At 39.5% G+C, this 24,150-nt stretch overlaps 1 protein-coding gene across 3 annotated transcripts in view; it reads right to left on the minus strand.

The window, feature by feature from the left end:
- LOC125772380 (uncharacterized) overlaps positions 1-24,150 on the minus strand; it is a 72,175-nt gene that overhangs the window by 44,099 nt on the left and 3,926 nt on the right. For 2 of the 3 annotated variants that reach the window (XM_049444040.1, XM_049444042.1), the window contains exons 2-4: positions 21,491-22,100; positions 1,281-1,602; positions 658-715 (exon numbers count right to left, since the gene is read on the minus strand). In XM_049444040.1, coding sequence (XP_049299997.1) covers positions 658-715; positions 1,281-1,602; positions 21,491-21,531 — 421 coding nt within the window. In that variant the 5' untranslated portion in view covers positions 21,532-22,100. The remainder of the gene's footprint in view (positions 1-657; positions 716-1,280; positions 1,603-21,490; positions 22,101-24,150) is intronic. The other variant, XM_049444041.1, reaches the window with a different exon arrangement.

Genomic DNA, 24,150 nt, shown 5'->3' on the forward strand with positions numbered 1-24,150 from the left:
CTTTTCAAGTAGAAGTGGATAATGTAGAGAGGCATATGTGAAATCATTGCACCCTTCTCGAACTTTTGTAGTATGAAATTGATTTTGTTCAAAACTTTCTTAACTTAGACACTTTTAAAAAGTATTCTTAATGAAGATCATTTTGAACAATTTCCCGAAAGATTTCACATGCACCTTGCTATTTTCCACTTCAACTTGAAAAAAATCCCGAACTGACTTTTTGAGCTGGAAACCCTGTATTAAAATTTAATATAACATATTTTACGAAAAAGGTCCTTAAAAATCGATTACTAAACTTTTTGTAACATACTTATGATCTAAAATGTACTTATAAAAATTAATTTCATATTAACTAAAGTAACAATATTCTGAGTAATATTTCATGAAGCAACTAACGAGCTACAAATTTCTACTTCTAAGCGTATGAAAAAGTTTAAAATTGTGTGTTTGTATTCGTGAAAGGTAAATGACGTTGTGATGGAAAAGCTGGGTGGAAAAGGAAAGGATCGAAGGGTTTTTATTGGAGGATGATAATAATAGTGCATTCTGTGGTTGCAACAATGATGCACGACTGCAGTTGTGCCTTTAGTGCCGCGGTGGAGGTTTGTTTATTGTTGCCCATTTTCTTGTACTGCACACCGATCCCACTAGGATTACCTTTGATGAGATCCACGACGCTTGTGTGGGTTAACGCTCGTACGGATGTTCCATTGACCTAGGGAGGATGTTGTTGATTCGGGGATGATTGGCACCCGACGGCGTTTTGCAGGGGAAATCAATACAGATGACGAGCGACCGGGAAAGGAATGCAAGAAAAAATGATTCAAAATAAAATAATTTCAGTAACTTATTTTTACAAAAAAAAAATAAAATGTAAAAAAAATCATAAATTTGTTTTTCCGTTCTGTTTCGTTAACGAATCTAATTTGTTTATCTTTTCTAGAGAAAGTTTAATTAAAATTATTTAGCTTGACTCCTAAATATTTTTCAAGTTGAAGGTGTATGTGGCAGTTTTCCACTTTTCTCGAGCTTTTCCAAGTTGAAATCGATTGTGAAAGCTGTGCACAGAATAAAGTTCATTTTGAACTATAAAATTCATTTCTAATTCGACACATTCTACTTCAACTTGAAAATAGTCCAGAAAGCCCTGCAAGAACTGATACATTGTAATGTAATTGTAAACACAAGCGGTTCTGTACATTAAACAAAGTTTATCATTATCTAAATCAAGCTTAAACAAAATCTAATCACACAGCCTTATTCGTCACGCATTGCTTTACCTTCAGTATCATATCATCCGGCATTAACCCAGCGCGCCGTGCCGCACCACCCGGTTTAACGCTTTCGACGAACACTGGCTTATCGCCGGATACCTTCATGCCGTACCCGGTCGCATCCTTGTTCACCGTCAGGACGAGCGTCTGCATGGCCATCGACCCATTGGCGGGGGATTCCCGCGTCGGTGTCAGTGTCTGTGGCCTCGGCTGCTGTGTTTGCTGTTGTGCGTGTGGTTGTTGTTGCTGCTGCTGCTGCTGCTGTCGTGGTGATCCGGCACTGCCATTTTGGTTCGGAGGGAATTCATACGGGAATAGTACGGGAGGCCTATTCAATCCGAAGGTGGGGGAACGACGGCAACGGGATGACGCGGGACGGGGATGTATCGATAATCGTTTGCCCAAAAAAGAAATGAACACAATTTTGGACGTGTGATTGAATGGGGGAAAAAATGGAAGAAAGAAATATGAAATAAAAAGAAAATGGTACCGAATATTTGAATCCCATTTAACCGACAAACATTTAAACAAAACAAATATCAGTTAGAGAAGGATGGAGGTAGGTTTTTGCAAAGAATGAAAGAAGTTAATGAAAGCAGGTGAAGGAAAGGTGTAAATAGGACCATTTGTGATGTGTTTTTTGATAAATTAGTGTAGCGTGGTTGTGTGGTGCAAACTTAATTCTTAATGTGCTACAACATTTTAAATAAATGGTCTATTATTTAGTTTTTTCTCTATTGTCGAGTAGTTGTATTCTTCTTATTTCAAGCAAAATTAAAGAGATAAAAAATTTCAAACTATTATAAAAAAAACTTCTAATTAAAAAAATATGTATAAAAAACATTAAAAAGCGTTAAAAATCTACACAATGAGCAAAAAAATAATCAAGCAAAACAGACAAAGGCAGTCGCGTGAGTGTATGTGCAGGCAAGAGAAAACGCATCCGACACTGCATAAAATGCACAATTAATAATGCGAACCGTGCGCCGTACAACGCTTTAAGAACAACATTACACGAGAACGGCGTGTTCGCCTTGCATTACAACGCTTTTGCCCTTGCACTTGCACTTGCACTTGCTGCTCGGCTAATAACTGGCACACTGACGTACAGACACATCAGCAAACGTACGCTAAATTCTTCGCCATTCTCTCCAAACAACATCATCTAACCCTCCCACGGCCCTCGCCGGTACGCCTTTTGCACGCCCTTTTTTTGTTCTACAATGTCTCCTCTTCATTGCCCTTCTCTCGGCACTCCATCTTTACACCCCATTAATATGAAGGCGACCTATTAAAAAAAAGAACGACGAACATCTGACGGGCCGAAGGCCGTGGGATGGGAAATATTTGTACGTGTAGTAGCATCATTTTCCAAACCGGGAGTCAACTAAAGGTGAAGTGATTTGCATCGTAAAAAAAACGTACGCGTTGTGTTCGTTGTGTTTGTCTGATTTGTCTGAGCAACACGCTGGTTTTATGCACCTTCGATGAGTGTGCAACAAAAGCAGCAAAAGACAAGGTGAAAGTTCACGGCGCCGATACCGGTCGATATGAAATGTAATACACAAATATTCTGGAAAAGCGGCAAAATCATAGAAAATTCTTCTTTATTTTCCTCTTTTACGATTATGCAAAAAAAAACTTCTATTTTTTCTTTGCTCTCCCTCCGGACAAAATGCTGACGATGTCATACAATCGGCTAATCGATCGGACATTTAAAGGTCTAAAAATACGTCCACAAGTCTAACGTCTTGCTGCGTGTGGCTTCTTCCATTGGTGTGTTTAACCCTGGCCAGCCGATTCCTTAATGGATGTTTGTATAATCGATAGACGACTACAAACTTTCCCTCTAAACCATTGCTTTGGCCGTTTGGTTTCTGCTCCATCTGGTACAAACCCACACACAATGGCATACGTACACAGCGCGCTCTTGTTTCGGTGGCATAACACATCAGAGAACGTGTGGGTGCTTTAAATTATTTGTGCGATTTTAATTTTCGATAACTGCAATCTTATTAATTGACTGTCATTCGCAGGTTCTCGCTGCATAGCGTCGTTCTGTGAATTGAGAGTTAAAAACATACGAGCTACAGAAAAAAATGTGTTCTGTACATAGAATGCTAACGAGATAAAGGGCTGTTTTTGAAAAACTAAATTGCCACCGGAGCGTAGAAATTCAAGAGAAAGTGAAGTACAACTCTAGACTTTAAACTCTTTCTAGACAAATGCTTTTAAGCTTTATCGCAAGCTGGTCAGAACCTTAGGAAAGGTCGATGAAATGGGAAACAGCAACTTTTTCGTGGCATAGGGACAATTCGCCATATGACTCTTTGATGGCCTCGGAGATATTGGGTTAAATATGAAGTTTGCCCCGAAAAAGACCTCTTAGTCACATAACAATATCACGATAAGGAGCAAAACGAATTTTTGATCTCATATTCTCTTTAGCATGATGCATTAGCATGAATGTGGCAATTTCCTGAAGATATGTTGTGACTATATTGCACATTCCCGTAAGTCCTCAAAGATCTGATCGTCATTCACTCAAGGATTTCCTTGAGGAACATTCGAAAGATCGTCACTGTAGATGCAGGAGATCTCGTCATCTATCAAGACTTTGACATCTTATTTCGTCGGACAAACAGTTTTTACCACCATCTTCGGACAACTCTTCTGAAGTGACTGTCTGCTGCTCAGATGGGAATAACCCAGCAATTTCCAATACCAATTGCTCCAAGAACTCAATCTAAGTGTCACAATTTGCACAAGAACTTCTTTACTGTTTGACCAGTTGTTCCTATCTGAAGGTAAAATATTGAGGTCTCTTTACTTTCTTTGCTCTAATATCAAGTCTTGTGTCTGACTCGACACTCCCAGAGTATTGGGGCTTTCTCCAGAAGGAAGTAAATATTTCAAATTCTGGTGGACAAAGGGTCACTCGCGTTGTAGAACTTCTTCGCTTGGTGGTTGATCCATGTAGTACGAACAAGTCTTCAATTGCGGATCCCTCCTTGTTACAAATTAACAGGCAAAGGTTTGTAATGTCTGTCTGTGTACAAAAGGATTTAAACAAAAGAAGAACTATAAATCGGGGAATCACTAAAATCGACCTACTTTTTTTTTAAGTGCATGCATTATCAAACACCCACCGTCTGTTTAATTTTCGCTCACAAGCAAACTGGACTGGCAACCATCAATAAAATCCTATCAAAGGCGACAGGCGTACGGCGGCAAAAAAGCCGTTTGTTGCCATTCGAATTTGCCATAAATCATATTTTTGCTTGCTAATTTCACAACTTATGGTAATAAAAAATCGTGCGCAATGTTGGAAAGGTAGAATGGAAATAAAAACAGAACGCACTTTTGGGGGCGCGCACCGCAGCTAATTTTCCTCTATTTTCACTACAAAAAAAAACACACACGCGCCACCATCACACATCGTTTTCTTCATTTGTCAACGTGTTGTATTCCATTTCTTATTGCGGACCGCTGCTACTGCTGCTGCCGACCATAAAATCTGTCAGTAACAATTTACACGACCACTCCCTGTCCCTGGGATGCCGACTCCGTGCGACGGCACCACTCCGGTACCCGGGGATCACATGTGGGAAGGAACATTGCGTTGGCATCCTTCCAGCTCCACACACACACCGGGGGTATGCGATTGATCTTCTTCTTGGCCCGAAAACAAAAAATAATACAAAAATCACACTAATGAACGAACGAATGGACGCGAGATGCCGACATGCTTTAGCGTTTGAAGTTAACGGGGATGGGATTTTGAAAGTCGAACGCGCTGGAAAGGATTGACCAATCACTGTGGTAGTGATTGCATTAAATGTGATGTGAAATCACATCGGTAAATGAGACTATTTTATTTTTTTTTCATTTATTGTTGTAAAATATTTCAAGTTACATTAAGTTTTAATCTTGCATGCCATATCTTCTCAAAATTTCCAAAATAAAAAATAAATAAAACAAAATAAAAGTACAAATAAATAACATTTTAAAATAACTTTCCGAACGTGTTTTAAAGTAAAAACAAAAAAATAACCAATAGCTTGTAATATATTTATTTCAACCAGTGTGGCATACACCCTTCCTTGTTTATTACGTCCCAAAATTGTACAAACTGCAGCTCAAACTTGTTCCAAAAGTGGTTTGCTTATAGGAAGGTTGAGGTTGTTCCTCTTTTCCTTTGGCTTGGGGAACATCTCTTACCCCTTTTACCCATGTTCCCTTTACTTCCCTCGGACCCAGCCACCTTACCAATTACGCTGGTAAACACAGCAGCAACTTGATTTAATTGACTTGATGATTGACGAAAGAGATTAATTCACACAAATCAAACCCACGTGTGTGCGTACGGTACGTACCCATAAGAAGTTACACGTGTTAGAGACAAGCAGCTGTATTTGAAATGTTTCCATATCGGTTGCTGCTCTGGTGCTTTTCGTATCGTCAAAGGATGGAAAGAAATTATTTCAAATCATAAAAAAACATATCCATTCGCCATAGTTTCCTACAGAATGGTATGAGGGAGCCTACATGGTTAGTAATTTCATGCACATGGCACTAACCATAATAATAATTGCTATCCAAAATGACTGCATTGAAGATGTGTAACGAAAAGAAAAGAAGAAAAAAAACACATAAATGTAACAGCACAGCTGTACATCGTCTTTGGTTTTAGGATAGAATGCATTTCGTTTGTTTTTTTCCCTTCTTCGAATTGACTCACTGCAATTCATCAAGTGCAGTTGGATGCATTCTTGTTCCGGCTCCCTAAAACCTCTCGGTATCGTATACGGTTTCACTTGACTGTACCGCACACGCGTACCAGGACCACTTTTACGGGTCTGTTGGGCGCTCGCACACCAGCTTCAAAATCATCATCATGTTTGTTTATGCTAGCCGGGCACGGGCAACGATAATTACTGCCGCCCGCACTTGAAGCTGGTGGTGTGATTGATTACAAACACATTTTTCACGAGAAGCAACTGTCCACCACCAAAGTTTAACTTGCTGTACGAAAAAAAACGTTACGCCGATCGAAGCGGGGAAAAAAGAAACACATTTGCGCTTCATACTGTACCGGATGTAATGTACTGGAAGTGGTTTAAAATTATAATTTTCGTAAGTTTTTTTTAGAAATATTAATACATCCTTTAATAAATATTAATAGTGAAATAAACAAACAGAAAATAAACACATTTTCAATTAGTACATATAGAGTAATATCAATCTGTCAAATGTCTTAACGCCTAGAAGTATGCAATCGAATATAATTTGCGTTCCTTTTAAATTTAATTTAAATTAAAGTAACGATATTCAGCTTTTACAATAGACAATAGAGTAGGTTAAGACCAAGACTGGAACTCGAAGTTCCTCTTCGAAATTCTATCGTTAATAGAAAAAAATTGGAAATATCACTTTTTTAACAATGGTGAAACATACTTAAATCTATCAAAAAAAATAAATAAATAAAATAAAATAAAATAAACGTTGCACTAACCTATTTTGCCAAAAGAGAGTTACTGTAGTCAAAGTACTTTAAAGCTAGGATGGACAATCCTTAAAAAACTATACAATCACCTCCAAAAGTAAAAACTTATTGATTTGTTGTCATTTGGTGAATTTTGCATACATTTGGGCGTTTAAATAGAATAAGTCACTAAAAGATGAGCCTTTTAAAAAGAGATCTAAAAAATACTAAAAAGTTTATTTAAAAACCGAATAGGCCATACTAACATACAAATCTTATTATCTTCTTTAAATGTATGTGATTGTTTGAGAATATTTAGTACCCAATTCAAGCTCCTTTGAAAAGGAGTGAAATAAATCTTAACCCCAACGGGTTTATGGAGCCAACAGTTTGCCCGCAACGATAACACACACAGACCCAAAAAGGCCCCATCATCTAAAACTCGTCATTTCGTTATGCTTCTGCCGTTTCTATTGCTCCGTAACGAGCTGTCCGTTATGGTCAATATTTCTCCCCCAAAATTTACTGTCTCTAGCCACCCTTCTTCGTCGATCTTCCTCCCCACCCTCCTTTTGACCCGCACTCAAGTTGGGATGTATTTCTTTTTTTTTACGAATTGTACTCGGCCTGATATAATTATGATTTAATTAAGTGCAATCGCTCTGTTTGAACTGAGGCTAACTGGTTTACGTAACCCGCCGAGCCAGTTACGACGGTTTCGTCGTGTACCACCCGCCGTGGACACATCGCACTTTTCGGTGGAGGGTGTTTTTGTCCGGTGTGTCTTCTGTGCTTCACCTTTTATCGTCTCTCTGCTTTGCTCACACACGGGCAATGTTTTGGTACCTAGTTTTTTTTTACTTTACGACGACCACAACACTTACTTCTCTACGGCTCTGGGTCGTCTCTGTCGTATGTACGGATACGCCATCGGCCCCCGCTTCTGATACGCACCATTTAGCGGCTGACACGATCTAAACGCGAGTGTGACATCACATCTCGCGGACAAAATCGCCCATATAAAACACGCCACACACCAGGCGAGATGGAAGGGGAGGGGGATATAAACATAAAAAAACCGTTCGCCTGCAATGACTGCACAAACAAATAACTATAAAGTTGGACTAAAATCGGATAATTGCCAGACTTGATGTGAGAATTGAGCAATGGAATCGAATGTCTTTTTTTTTTTGAAAACCGAGTTTTGCAAGTACTTGAACATTATTTTTGCCATAATGCGACAACAAGCTTACAGGGTTTCTCAGGCCAACTCAACACCGTAACACCACTTTTCAACAACGTAAACTATGTATCCGAAATTGTATATACAATTCGAACCCGGTAACTCTTTTCATCATGGTAAAACTAGGTCTCGAATCCATAAAATCATTATTCAACACTGGGAAATGCGTATTCGGCGGATCTGTCATGCAACCTGTTTAGCCTACGTATTTCGATGCCCCGTTGTAATCGATCTTCAAGCATTTGAAATTAAACGTAAGTTTTACAATAGAAGCTAATTTTCATTTGTAAAAACTAAATAAATATTAATGAAATGGTTTATTTTATTTGTTTATTTATCTTTCGACGTTACAGTGCTCTTTTAGTTCGTGTGAAGCAAAATAAAGAAAATAATTTGTTTCTTAGCCCATATTTATCTATATTTATTGCATATAATATTAAGAGGAATTCAGTATTTTCTATGTTTACTATTGTTATAGTGTATATTAATTAATTGTTTAAGATAAAATTTATAAAAATGATGATATACATTTAATTATAACAAATGAAATGTAACGGATGTTGACAGTATTGAAATAGGCATCATAAACACTCAGTCAACGACGTGTTCGTCAAGTACGCATTTCCCAGTGTTGAATAATGATTTTACGGATTCGAGACCTAGTTTTACCATGTTGAAAAGAGTTACCGGATTCGAATTCGATAAACATTTTCGGATACACATTTTACGTTGTTGAAAAGTGGTTTTACGGTGTTGAGCTGGCCTGAGAAACCCTGTAATGTAGGGTGGTGCTATAATAATTCTTTTTGACGATTTCCAATATTTACCACATTTATCTTAATTTTTACAAACCAAATATTAAGGGTAATTTTTTTTCTTAAAATTGAATATCGCTGTATATTTCCAGAGTAAAAAAAAATAATAATTTTCAAACGAACACGTGTCCGACGCGCACCCGTACCTACTGAGTAGAAGAAATTCATACCCATGTACAGGGGCAGCATAATTTAGTTTTGTTACCATTTATTATCTAGTATAAATTCTCTAACCGCTCTCTCTTTCTTTCTCTGAAAAAAAAGAGTCAAACATGCCAACAAACCAAGGACAAGAACCATTTTTAACGGTTAAACTAACGAATCACAACGAATAATTTACAACAGATTTCGGCAATACAAGAAGGACCAACAAGGGAACTTTCACCCATTTCCTCTTGTTGCTGATTCCCCATACTGCTTAAGGTTTCGTCTAGCTTTTACTACCTTTCTACCCCGATGGGAACAATTTCAACGGCAGCAAACGAGAGTAATTTTTGGGGTTGCCTTTTCATCGCAAGGATAACGAGGACATCACGACGATATCACGCACAGCTGGCAATGGATCGGTTTTTATGAGCACCATTTATGCGCTCAACTTATGGTGGGAGTTGGGTGTTTTTTGGAGGGGGGATGGGCAGAGAAAGACAGCTAGCTGATTGACCCTGTCTAGTTCCTTCTTGTTTGTCGTGCTTTGCTAGGTGTGAGAACTATAATACTAGAACACTAATTGAACATCGGATCGGTCTTTGCTATGTGCCATAAAATTCACACACGTACCAGTTTGTGGTTTAGAATGCTTCTTGTCACAACTCCCATGAACTATCTCTTGAAGAGACGCAAATATCGCTCAGGATTCATTTATAAATAAAATTATCAACCAGTTTGAAAACACGATACTCCATCAACAAAAATTGCTCGGAACCCGGAGGGTCTACATGCATTCCTTTTGAATATTTTATGGCAACTTGAGATACACAGCCGGCGCCGGTTGCGTTTGGTTCCTGCTATACAAAACAGCTCTATTTCCCCTTCGGACGTATCTCATCTTTCAGCAAATACACCAAAAGAAAGAAGGAGCAAACACTAGAATCAGACAGGAACGCAGCATCATTGATGACATTCAGTGACAGATGGAGCATTGGCTGTGAGAGGTTGTAGTAGCGTAGCAACACACAAACACAAACACCCCCGTATCTTGACAAGCGAACGCACTAACATTATGATTAAAATGATTGAGGAGTTCCCTGTCCTGTCGTGAATTATTTCCCTTCATCGGTATGTAGATGCCGGTTGGGATGCCGATCGTGCAAGCATGCGCACGAGAGGATGCACTACACTGTTCACATCATTCTAGACACACCGAACTGTTGTCATGATTTGCGGCATGTTTCGCCATCCACAAGCCGGCTATTCGGTCCTTCAAATCCTTGCGCACACGCCACACAACGGCCTTTATCTCACTCACTCACCGGTCGCCACAGATACACACGTACATCCATCGTACAACCGGTTTTATTTTCGATTGTTGACAAATATACACCCTCCCTCCACGTGTCGCGTCGAAAAGGGCCCATCGTTACCGTCCCTTAGGAAAAGTGCAAATAAAAACCACACACAGATACTTTCTAATTTTCTTCCCACCGTTAATGCATGACTTCAATGCGAGACGCGTTCGCTTCAAAGACGTCCTCAGCTGTGATCTCGTTGCATACAATTAAATGAGCGTGTGCGTAGGTTTGATTTAAACGTGCCACAGATTTAACGTGTACCGATGTACTTTAACACCGAATAGGACGAATAATTTTGGAATTGATTTTAACATTCTTGGACACGGTCTAAAAATATTTCACACCCCAATAAACCACCACATACGCTTTGGAAGGGCCTTCATAGCACACATTTACTTCCACCTCTGTTTGTTTGCTCTATGGTATGGTTTCCATACCACAAACACGCAAATTCTCGAGGTTGAGACGAACTCAAGACTTGCGTTTAAAATATTTATTGCGACTTTTGCATTGACCGGAACCAAATGCCACCACATGCACGACACGTATATCCGTTTTGGGTTAGATTTTATTGCTACCCTGTTGGGTGTTTTCGCGCGACAGCTGGTAATGCTTTCAAGCTGAATGGACACAAGTTAGCTTAAAAGTGATACTAAAAGTATATTTGAAAAAAAAGCTAATCGATTCACCACATAGTAAACGCTGTTCTAACTGTGTCAATGGGCCAAAGTCAACAGTTAACATCCTCTTGCACACATCATAACACCATTTCCATTGGTTGGAGATGAATCATTTAGAAGTGTTGTGATTTTAAACAGTTTCGTACAAAGAAAACAAGTTTGGAATTTCGTTGAACTCTCAGCACTAATCAGTTAGAAACGAAATGAAGCAACAACAAAAAAATCAATCAAAACAAGAAGCGATAACAGACAAGTTTAATTACAATGCGTTGTATATTTCAATTTCGTTGGCAAGAAGAAAATATTTTTTATTGGAAATTTAATGATAACATTCTTCGAACGGACCTATTTGGCATCATTAAATTTTGTCAAGCACTGGAAAATTGTGAAATAGGCTACACAAAGACATATTTAGTAAAGAAAGATAAGTGAAGAGAGTGTGATTTAATTGTCAGTGATGGTGAGATACTGTACATGATTTAGCGCAACGAAGCTTGGAGCGTTAGAATAGCAGCGTCGGTATGAAGCGAATCAACAACGCAGCTTATCCTTGGTTCAAATCTCGAATGAACTATGTTTGAACCTCTCTTATTCACGTCTTATATTATTCAATTGAGACATTAGACGGAGCTTAGGTTAAGATCGACGAACCCATAAAGAGCTTTCTCATTCCTCGTCGCATAATTTAAATTGTGCCCTTTGCAAAATGAGAGAGCTATTTACATAAATTAACGTTTTGTAATGCAGAAGAAAAAAAAACCCAACAATGAAAAACATGGTCGCGATTTCGACACGCTGATTAACGGGTGGCTACATGTGCCTTCATTTATAACAACTCTTTTCTTTTCCTAAAATTGGTTCACACCCATCTGTGCGCCCCTTGTCAGGATGACTGATGTATAGAAAAAAAAAACTGCCAAGAAACAATATGATTAAACGCGTTGTCAACCCTCATATATCGCTAAACAGTGCCCCACGCCGTCCATTTCTATCGCGGGGGAATCCAGCTGTAGCACCGGTGCGTAAGGAATTCGTGTCATTTCGCGACCAACACGAGCTTCAACAAACTCTCTCAAAACAACGAAAGGTGACAAAGGAATTTAAATTAAACAAACAAAACACACAAAAAGAAGCAATAGTGTCTAAAACGACGTAAGCCCGTCTTTAGCATGTGCTGGTGATTTCGCTGTATCTGTGGTTTAGATATGCCCTCGGAAGTAGCGATGACTAAGGCCACATTCCGGGAAGCGACATCACCGTGCGCACACGCACTCACACAAGCCTCCTACATTTTTTCGATCAAATATGCCGTGTTTGTACGGCTGTATGTTCCTGTTAAATGTTGTTGATGCGGACCACAGCTTGGGTGACGAACTCTGGCAGCAATGTTTCGCCAGGTTTACCACAACACTGTGCACCTATCTGTTGTAGTAATAGTAGTAGTAGTAGTAGTAGGGTTGAGTGAGGGACTAAAGCTGCATATTTTGCAACCGTCTCGAAAATGAAAACACAACATAGCATGGGTAAAGAGAGCAGTGCGAAAAGCGAAAACAATGTTTTAAACAAGAAACAAATGAGAGCAAAACAAAAAACTAAAAAAAAACACACAACGATGTACGATACGGAACACTGAACTTTGTCACTCTCTCCCTCTCTTTGGTTAACATGTTGCGTTTTTATGTTCAGTTTGTTGTAGCTGGTTTTTCTATGTTTAATTTTTATTGATTTCCTTTTTTGGTGTACAATAGTTCATGGGGGAAAGCCTAATATAAAAGTTACAAAATCTTTTTTATTAACAAATACAATATTTATATACTTACATAATTTAATTGTTTAATTGGGTAATTGTTTATATTTTTAATTAACTGGATTTTGAATGTGGAACTTGATTTGTATAATTTATTTATATTTCTGTATTAAAAAGTTTATTTTCCTTAATTTGCAAAGATTTCAGACACCATTTTAACACATAATCTAAAGAGTATATAAAGTAATTTTGAAATAAAATATTTCTTTTTTGTGGTTAAATATTGTCAAAAAAGTGAATAAATAAATTAATTATTAATGCAATCCAGATGTTAATAAATGTTCAACTGTAAACATTTACATGCTTGAATAACACACATTCGCAAAAAAAATCTATTCTGATGAATTGATAACTTCCGGCTGCATTTGATACACAGGATGATGACTGTGTTACTGCAAGGAAGGTTCCGCATTGCCGGCTTATCAAAATTCACCCTTACTTTGCCTACATTATACCTCCTTCCCCCTCCCACAATGCTTAAGACCCATCTCTCCGTTGCCACCGTCAAGCATTTCGCGCATTTCGCTTGCCATTTTATTTCTTTTCCACGCTGGAATTCGAAAACACTGTGCAACACAAGAGTATAAATCATACAACAGCATCACTTTTCTCATGCCACAAAACGCACACAGACGAGCAGCTTCTCTATTGGAATGTCACGCTGTGCACGCGGGTTTATTCTGTCTGTTTCGCCCTCTGAAGTTAAGAGTATGTTCACGGCAGAGCACGCAACACAATGAAGGAAATCACGCAGCAAAACTTGAAGAAAAATGATGAGCCCAATAAAAATACCAACGCGGGTGGAGAACACCACGATGGCGAAGTGATTTGCAAGCTGCATTAAGCTTTTAACGCGATCGTACAGTTTGTTGTACACTACTATTTACAGCAATAACAACAAACTCAACTCCCAATCAGTGCGTATTGGTAGATATAAAGGAAAAGTATATCGGTGTGCGCACATAAAAAAACAAAAATAAAACAACATACTTTTAATCATTGAAAAATTGCTTTCTTCTTTACCCCAAAACAGACACTCTCCTTTGCAAGGGAATCACACGGAAAAGGAAAACTGTTCTCGCGTAGACAGATTGCTTGCATTTTATTTCTTTTGTTTCACAGCCCATTCGCTTCATCTCTCCGGAGTTCGCTTATTGTTTATTGTGCGTACAGCGGAGTACAAGGGACAACTTCACTGCACACCGCACAATGCAAGCCGCGAGTTTATAGAGCCTGTTTGAAAGTTTGCCACGGATGATGAATGTGTGTAAGCATCAGCTTCTTCCACTTTCCGTTTTCCACCCCTTTGTGGGGTGGCGATATCCCTCCCTAGTGATTGCCTATTTAAAAATTAAACACAAACTCCCAGTGTCGCGACTTGTTCGCTTCAGAGCTCATCAAAACATAATCTCCTGCTTGCAGAAGCACGAATGGGAAGTCACACATGACACATGACACTGGGACATCGCCACCCTGTGGCGAGAGGTCAAATAGCATTGGGGACGCAGGAAATGAAACATATTTTGAAATAAAAACACCACCGAACCAACTTTTCGCTCTTTCACGCAAAAAGCAAACGGGGATCTTCACGGCATTTCGCGATCTTGCAACTGATCGTGAGCGCGAATGTATGCGTCAATCTTCAATCATTGTCAACTTGTCTTTCGCACTCGCTCTCTCTCTCTCGAATACTTGTGCACCCGCAGCTCTCGGCCCATGCAGCAGTGCAGTGCAGGGTGGTTCCAACTCTGCTGACGGATGACGCCATCGGTTTACCGTTGAACCGCTACCTTAATCCGATCAGGCAACAGCTAACAGACATGGAGGAATAGCCCATACGACAAACGTCTTTTTCTATGGTTTGTGCAGGTCAAGTGCATTCCACCTTTCTTTACTACCCTGTATAATGGTCCCTTATCTGGGTCTCAATAAACAAATATAATAATTCACATTTTTTGTCCTACATTTTCATTTCTTTTAGAGCTTTGCATCTAATTTCGTTTGCTGTTGATGTTTGTTTTTTGTGAATAATATTTTTTGCTGAAATGTTTTCAAAAAATTTTAGTGAATATTTAACATTGTTGATAATAATTGTTTTTAATGCATTTTTAGCACAATCATGTGATATTGCTTTACAGCAGAGATTAGCATTCACTTCTTCGACTGTCATTCCTCGATTCTTTTTCCCAATTGTTCAGATAATAATATGTACAGAAATACCAATGTCTCATTCATCTCAAGTGCACTTATAGTTGACCGTGGCTAGATACAATTGCACGAAGCGTAACGACATGTAACGGACTGTGTAATGCGCTAACGCTGATTTCCTCGTTCTTCTGTCACCCTGTGCCATGTCTAGTGGCATGCGGATTAATAGAAGAATTGCGTTTTTTTGAATGACGATACGGAGGTGCAATCTGGGGAATTAAACGTTTCAGCAACGACGTCGTCGTCGTTGTCGTCGACCAATGCCGGTAAATGGTAACGGTAAGACGCGACTGTCAACCGAACCACTAGCGCTCTCGACTGTCATATGCTGGATGATTATGTCACAAGGTGGCCCAGACACTGCAGTATCTAACTGGTTCTATTTCATTCAGGAGGCAGAGTACTTTAATGGTTGTTGAGATAAGCACAAAGGAAAAATAAATGGCTGATTTTTAAGGAACCTTAAGTACACTGCCTTATGTGTGTTCAATATTGATTATTTTTCATTGATAATTTTTTTTTTTAATTTTACTTTCGTTTGACGTGCTTACATTGAAGACATTTCTAGATTCTTTTCAAATTGAAGAGTATTGTGTAGTGGTAGATATGGAATAAGGCATTTGCACTTCGACACTTATTCGACCTAATTTTATTTTTTAATATAAAAATCCGAAAAAAAGAGTCAAATCACAATTTTTGAAGATTCATGAAGCTTCTAAAATTACTAAATTCAATATTGCACAATTTGTGTTTTATTTGCTATTGTTTTCAATAAAAAAGCGAAAAAAGAAAATCTTCAATTTTTACGTTCAATTCATAAAATTATTTTTTTAACTTGTTTTAATAAAAAAAAAACACAAATAGGAATGTACCTTACAAAAATCGATTGACCTGCACTCTCCCCTTCAATCTCTCGGTGGCAATAATTGATGTGAGATACTTTGACCCATAATGAACCTCATTCGATGCGGAAGGAAGCAAACATAAAATACCCAACTACCGCAGGCCACGAAAGCCCTTCTCCCCGCCCAACAAGCTGCCAATCCGCCCACTGCCTTGTGTTTTCTTTTTTGCGATTAGGGAGCACACCATCATCCGGACCTTGCCGGTCGCCGAACTGGGTGTGGTTCGGAGAGATAATGGCGTGTTCCCAGAAGCGCCGTCCGTCGTCGTCCTATCGATACACCTAACGAACTTCCTTCCTTCCTTTTTTTATGTGAGGGTTCTCATTTTTTTTATTCGCCCTTCTCCATGTGATCATCACTGAAACGTGCGAAGTAGTAGCAGCACCATAGTGTTACTACCCTCATGCCACCTTGTGGCATGTTGGACTAGGGCACCACTATCACCACCATTTGTCACTGTAGAAATGGCCTCTTTTTCGGCCATTACTGTTACGTTTATGTTTGCTTTCCGTCACCTGCCTGCCAAATAACAGTGTGCAAAGGGGGCACGGATATCGACAGTGTGTAGGGGTCGGGGCGATGGGTTACGATGATGGCTCAATATTGCAACGGTTCGATGGACACCTGCGACGCGTCCTAAAAATTAGGTCTATTGGCCGGTGATGGTGGAGTAGATTTCCATTTTTCTAATTTACAATATGAGATTGCAACAGAATCTGTGAAATCAGAACCACCCTGTGTCAGCATTAGTTTGAAAAAGCGGTTTTATCCCATGGGAAAACGAAAGTTTTCGTAAATTATTTACTACTGTTTGTATGTTGAAAAACATTATAACTTTTTATACTACACATTTGAGAGAAAAAATTTTCTTTACATTACAGGGTTTTCGAGTTCAAGTTGCAATACAATTCCTGACATATTCCAGTTCAACTTGAACAGAATCTAGAAAGTTGATACCATCTTTGTCACTTGAAGTCACAACTTCCCTAGTAGCGACATACGCTTTCGATTGTGGGAAAATTAATATCATTGTCCTCAGACATACTTGATCGATGGCGTGGTCGCGCAAATATGTTTCGTATCGGGACCTTGACGATCGGCATAACAAATCGCAATGGTTGATGATTCATACACAATCATCGCCACACTACCGGGGTCCACAATGCATTCCACCATCATCATGTGCACACACACACACATACAGAATGCACTGTACCATATGAAACCGACAAGAACAATCAGTGAAAAAAAACATTTTCATCAGCACCCTACTACCAAGCACCAACATGATTCCTTCGAACATTCGATTGCCTTATTTTGCATTCCTTTTTTTTTCATTTTAGCCACAGTTTCTTTGTGACTGCCGACGCGCCAATACCACGCAGTGTAAGATGAAGGTGTTAAAACCGCCTTGGGGGAACGGACGGGGAAAAGGAAATTTAAAAACAATAACACACATGAGCATCTAGGCACGTGTGTAAGCGAAGGCAACGGGCGTACGGGCGTGCTGGGCCACGAGTTTCACGTTCTAGATGGGACGGATAAGGTTGTGCTTTGGACAGCGAAACACACAACAGTGGAGTGTAACAAAATGCGTTCAAATGTTGTGGCACAGATTTTAAAACAATTTAACTCGCTTATTGAACTAGAGTAAAGTAGTATTGAAGTACAGGCATCCCCCAAGTTACGACCGCCGCGAGATACGACGATTCGCGAGATACGACGATTTTGATCTTGACAGTTGACAGTTGTTCTCTCTCTTCTTGGCTTTTAACGACCTTACAGGTCACGCCGGCCATTTCTGGCTTACTAGACTTATTTTTACCACGTAGCCGGATAGTCAGTCCTTGCTACGGGGGGGACGGTCCGGATGGGATTTGAACCCGGTCCGGCCGTGTGGACTGGCGCCGTTTATCACATACACCATCGGGCCGCCCCCGAGTTGACAGTTGTTATTTTGCTCAAATTGTCAGTTTTTTTTATTTTCACCAGCAACCGTTAAAAAATCATGGTCTTCACTGAATATAAAAATTAAATTGTTGGAATAGACTTCTACATTCTCGATAAATAATTTAAGGAAATAAAAAGATCAATTAATATATTATTCAAAACGATTTATAGATTATTTTAAAATATTTAAATAAAGCTTTCGACTCTATACGTATGGTTATAAACGATGTAGTCTCGACTTACGCCTTGCTTAGGGCTCTTTTTTCGGTCCCAACTACAGTCGCAAATCGAGCGACGCCTGTATACGTTAATTGTCAGTTATTCTTTTCCATATCAAAACATACACCTCGGACATTGCAAGGTTCTGATATCTGATAATGAGTCAAGAGTAACAAGTGAATTAAATGTCAATTGCCAACACGATTTTGTTTGTTCATTTCAATAAATTTGTTCAATAAGAACTGAGTGAATTAGCTTGGAATATTTCGCTCACTAGCAATGACTTGATTCACTCGTGAGCAATATAACTCATGAATAAGTTGAATCAGAAATGAGTGAGTTAGATTGGGATTTTACTCTCCATGAAGACTAGCAAATCGCCCTTGTTTTATATGTCTTCAAAGAGTTAAAGAATTACCTCCTTAATCTGTTTTCATACACTGTACTACGTTGTTATAACTGTCACTACTCCAGACACGCAGAAATCCCTTCTTGATTAGCATATTGCTAATTAATTTTCAATGTAACATTTAGCCTCCAAAACATTACCTCCTCAAGCATCACTCCATGTCGCAACGGGAGCTACAAAATCGATTAACACATGAGCAAGTAGCGAGTACGCTTTGACACTCCACTCGGTAGATCTCTACTGTTCCCAAGCAGACAACGAGCCTATTTGCTCACGTTTTGTGCGAAAAAAATGAACCCTACCGATGCGGTGCGAAATCGTCTGTCGCCTTTGGATAAAATGGAAATTGTACTGTCAAGCCCGTCCATAATTCGTTTGCCACTGTGCGAGATTTGTCATGTGAAATCACGGCGCACGGTGCTCTTCTTGCACCAAACACAACACCGCTCTTCCTCAATACGGTTGTGTGTTGTTGTTCTCGAATCTCCAGTTACCACCAACAATATGCGATACCGTCCGAGCCGAAATGTCCTTCTCCTTAGCTTCAATTCCAACTTACAATGAGATCACCGAAAGATTGAGGTCTGCAGCCGTTGCAATCGAACAGCGCAGCATCGCGTGTTGTGTCTTCGAAGTGGTGACTCGTGGAAATGAAGGATAAAAAGTGGCCACGGCACGACTACAAAACTGATGACTCAAGCATAAGAAAAAAGTTATTACGAAAAAGAGGAGGCTCGTGACCCGTTACAGAAAATGTAAACAAAAAATAGCCCAACATGGTGTAAAATAGATCGATTGAAATTGTTTAATAAATTACTCAGTTCTTCTTAAAAAATGCATACCTAACTTCATTTTAATATGAAACTTTAATGATTTCATTGATGACTTCAAACCAAGATTAATCCATGTTCCATCTAGCACAGCTTCATACAGTGGTGCAATGTTTCTTCGCTATTGTTCTTTCCTTTTGGTTTATGCTACTCTCTACTTCACCCACAGCCAACACGCTTTCCCATTACTAGCGCTTTTCACTGAGAGTTCCCACAAAAGACAAAGCAAAACTTCAAGAAGCTCAACATAATAGCAGAGAAAAATCAGGTCAAGATTACAAACAGCTTAGAGACTTAGAGATGACACACTGAAATCTGTGTGCTCGAACGCTATTTGCTTTTCGAACTTTCCAGCAATCGGCAAATCATCACACCAAAAAGGATGATCTCAGATCACAGAGTGATCTTCTCGGTAGTTAACACGTACGCGACGACTCACACACTTTATTATATCATCGTACACCTTCCGTTCCGCAAAGTATTTCCGCTAATCTTCAATCAAGAATGATGGAAGTCAAAGATTTTGCAACGATTTTTATTGTTGAGATTTTTATGGCACTGCCATAAAAATTGGCAATATCCCAAAAGATTAGGTGTTTTCTCAGCAAAACGATAAGTGACCCATGATAGACGATTTATCAGCTTGGTTGCAATTACTGTGCAATCTTATCAACATAAATTTGAAAGTATGTCACCGAACACTGGGGGACACATCTGTTTTCTGGTTGAAGGAGTAAAGTAGGTTGAGCTATAAATAATTTGGAAAGCATGTTTAAATGTCTATCGTATATTGAAATCAAGTTTATCAATTGTGTAAGTCACTAATGCAAGTCACAAGAAATATGTTTTTGCCCATTGTCCGTGTTAAAGACGTTCGTTCTGATACACTAAAGGTCTTTCTGAAGATATGACTATTTGTCTTAGTGTCGTGATGACATCGAGAGTCGTTAACACTAGAGGACACATACAACTTCTAACAGTTTTAATTGGCTCTCTCTCTATCGGCAGAATTGTTTAATCTAAAAAAGTAACATCATTATAAGGACGAAATGACAGGTTCGGCAAGAACTATTCGATAGTGTATTGGGGAAGGTGCAGCTTCTCACGCGATAGGACCTGGTTTCAACTCTCAAACCAAATCGTTCCCTTCTGTTCCCTTTTGAGAGTGTATTGGTATTGGAATAAAAACTCTACCTTCAGAATCGTTTGTACACCAATTAACCAACTTACGTAAGGAAGGTATTGAGGTTATGACAAAAAAGAAGAAATTGTAAACACACGTCGTTAGCCACCACCCAACATCATCATCAGCAAAGAACTTTAATCTGTGCAATCATTACGATGAAAGGGCTAGTCAGTTCCGTTGCCAGTTATCGGACGTTTGTAACAATGGCAATGGATTACAATTCGCAGAAATATACACCAATGATAAGCCATCGTGCAACTACGGATGTGCGTAATCACTTTACATAAGATATCTTATCACATTCGATGTGTTGGATTATTTATTGATCAACAACAAATTCACAAGTCAAAAAGGCCTTCATAACACCGGAAATATATAAATATACAAATGTAAATATTGCCAATCTACCTCTCAGATTGTACCTACAGCTTTGCATGGTTCAATGGTATATTAAACAATTTTCATCAAATACAGTTGAACCTCTTCATTGGTCGAATCTGTCTTTAATCAGGAGTAACACCTTAATATTTAGGTCACATATTAAGGTGTTATCTGATGTTCAGATGGCAATTCTCTTGAGGTATTGGTGCCACAAAAGAAAAAGGAAGAAAAAGATTTTCTTCCTTATTTTTTTATTCCGATTAAAAGTTTGACATGAGTCAAACAAGATATTTCCAACCAGTGAAGTGCAACTATACGTCATTTTTGACATACGAAGGATGTTTTTAGTTAATAAAAGTGAATCAATTAATCAATATAAAACTGTAGCAAACATTATAAAAAAATTGATTAATTACATTTAACTACGATGACAATAAAATTGATATTAAAAAAAGATCAAGAACGGAAAAACTACTACTAACATAGAAAAAGTGCATTACATTCGTGGAACTAGGTAAAGGATGCTAAGCAGGTTTGAACGGGGGTACCAAATGTTAGTTGCTTCTGCAAACAATTGCCAATATATGTACCTTTCAGGCGGTCCAGCGTTGGATGACAGATTATTCTCCATGAATCCTGCGCTCGCGGAATCCGCACCAATCCTTGCGTCCGGATTGTGTCCTTTTCAAGAGTTATGTTTGTACGAGTATGAGTGTGTGTTTCTGCGTAGTTGATTATTTTTCTTTCTTTCCGTTGGTGTCCTTGGGGGAAAGAAGTTCGGTCGAAACTCCGTTTCCTTCCCTGCCGATCACGGAGGTTCAGGCACGGACGGTACCCCGAAGGGGGGGGGCGGGGGGCGGGAAGTGGGGAGTGGTACCTTAGGTTCTCATGCGGCGTTCGGAAGGGTTCGTTACGCTGCGTTCTCCTCCTTTCCCGCACGATAACGCACCCCCGCGCTTTTCCGTCCGCTACTGTGTGGCATTCGTTCGCGCTACCCACCGCTACCGGATCGGGCAGCACTTGGGGTTGTTCTTCAGTTTCTGAACACTACTGAATCCGGTAGGACAGGAACACCGTTTAACAGCCACAATTTCACATGCGTTTTACATTCACATACACACACATACAGCCAAGCTGAAAGTACACTGTAGGTTCACGTCTATATGGTGACCCGTAAAGATGCACCTTCACCTGGACTTACTATTATTGCACAAGGAAAGAAAATAAACATCATTAGAAGTAACCATTTTAAACCAGCAAACAATAAAGATTTTCAATCGAAAAATTTCACACAACACTCACACACACACACATTACAATTTAATAGCAGCTTCACTAGTAATGTTATCACCGTTTTGTTTTAACATTTTTTAGCGCCATCATATTCTACGTATGCTTCTATCGCACTTTGATTTACAACGATCGTGACGTTTCGCTGCTACTACCTTGCTGTCACGTTTGACATTCGAGAGCACACGCCAGCGGACACAAACAACACCACACACGCAACACAACTCGTCGCGAAAACGCTGCGCCTACTAGCACGCGCCTACTATGGGACTTAATTCACTTGACACAACGCGTATCTGTCTAATTTCGCACAACGGACGCGATATACACGGGTAAAACTTTCGATTTCTCACCGATCCATCATCGATAGATTTTCATCTTAATTTTCACATTTTAACATTTCACACCGTCTCCTTTCCATCATTGCGTAGATTTTCCAATCCGTAGAAGAGACGAGAAAAAGAAAACAAATATGTTTCTTTTCTTCTCACTACAAACCACACACTCACACACAGTAAAAAGGCAAAAAACATACAACTCAACAATGATGTTGGTGGTACACACTGACGATATCACTTTCCTTTGCTTGAACGACGCCGGGAGGAAAGGGCACAAGTGAAGAAGGATGAAACGTTTGCCCCCCAAGCACGCACGCACGCACTTTTACCGTGCTTTTATCTTTCTCTTTCTTTCTCCTTTGACAGTGTGTGCGGATAATGTTGCAAATATGCGCCCAACATTAATCGACCCAACACACCATAGTTTCTTTGCAACTGAAGAAACCCCCCCTTGGCACAACCTTAACTCATCTGCACACAATTGTTTGCCGGAAGAAGGTAAACAGAGGTGATACGCCTTACAGGAGGAGGGAAAAGGCGGGTAAGTATTATTTCTTTTCACTGCCACTACACTTTTGTGCAGCTTTTGTTTTTGTGTGTCGCTTGCTTTATCTTAAGGCCTACCTACTACTACTTTCACCTTTTTGGCGTCATCGGGCATTATCGTCATCATCATCGGCATATGATAGTGGCCGAGGCAAAGAAAAATACTGTGGAGAGCCTCTTTCACAACAGCATGGAAAACCGGCGAAGAAGAAGAGCCAAACACCATGCCAAGAAGGAACAGATTAGAAGAAGCAATTATTTTCACAAATGGCCGCGACGACGACGATGACCCCAAACCCCGCCTGATGATGACGATGCCGGTGTCGGGGGTCGATACGAAGAGGGTCATCTAATCTAATTTAATGTTTTTTAACTCCCGTTTCGCGCAACGTTTCTCCGTACACTATCAGTGGAACGGAGCGGGGGGATTAATTGCCACCCCCTTTGGTGGTGCGTCTGACTCAACACCCCTTTCGACAAATCTATACGATCGCTAGCTCGGGCCGGACTTGACTGACGTCTCTCTGAGGGTGGGGTGGGGTGGTTGTTTCTTTTTTTGATAATTTTATCGCCCAAGACACATTTCGGTGTGGTGTGTGTTATTAATTTGATTTTTCCGACTTTTCCAAAATTTCGTATACGCACCACAGCCAGCAGCAACGCGGCCAATTACTAAAAGTGAAGGTAAGAAAAAAATATGTGTGAATGAAATCCTCATCTGCATTAGAGCGTGCCGGACCCATCAAGGGGAATTAAATTAACACATTGGTGGTGTAATGATTGAATATTACAATTTACATATAATGCACTCCCACACCTAGCGTTTCTTGGGGTTATTTAAATTATGCTTCACTATAATGCTTCACTTATAAGACTGAAAAATCAAGTTATCCTGCGAGCTTAAGGTTATATTGTTTTCCTAAATAAAAAGCTCAAGGTATTTGAGACTGGCAACTTAACCAAATGGCTTCAGGAATTTCTTAAATACGATACACCCTAGTGTCAATTCAACTCTGGATATTCGTTTCAGGTATAAAATCTGATCTCCATTTTATAAGTCCAACAAATGGTGAGAA

The sequence above is a fragment of the Anopheles funestus genome, chromosome 3RL, assembly GCF_943734845.2.
Source record: "Anopheles funestus chromosome 3RL, idAnoFuneDA-416_04, whole genome shotgun sequence".
In the NCBI taxonomy this organism is placed as follows: Eukaryota; Metazoa; Arthropoda; class Insecta; order Diptera; family Culicidae; genus Anopheles; species Anopheles funestus.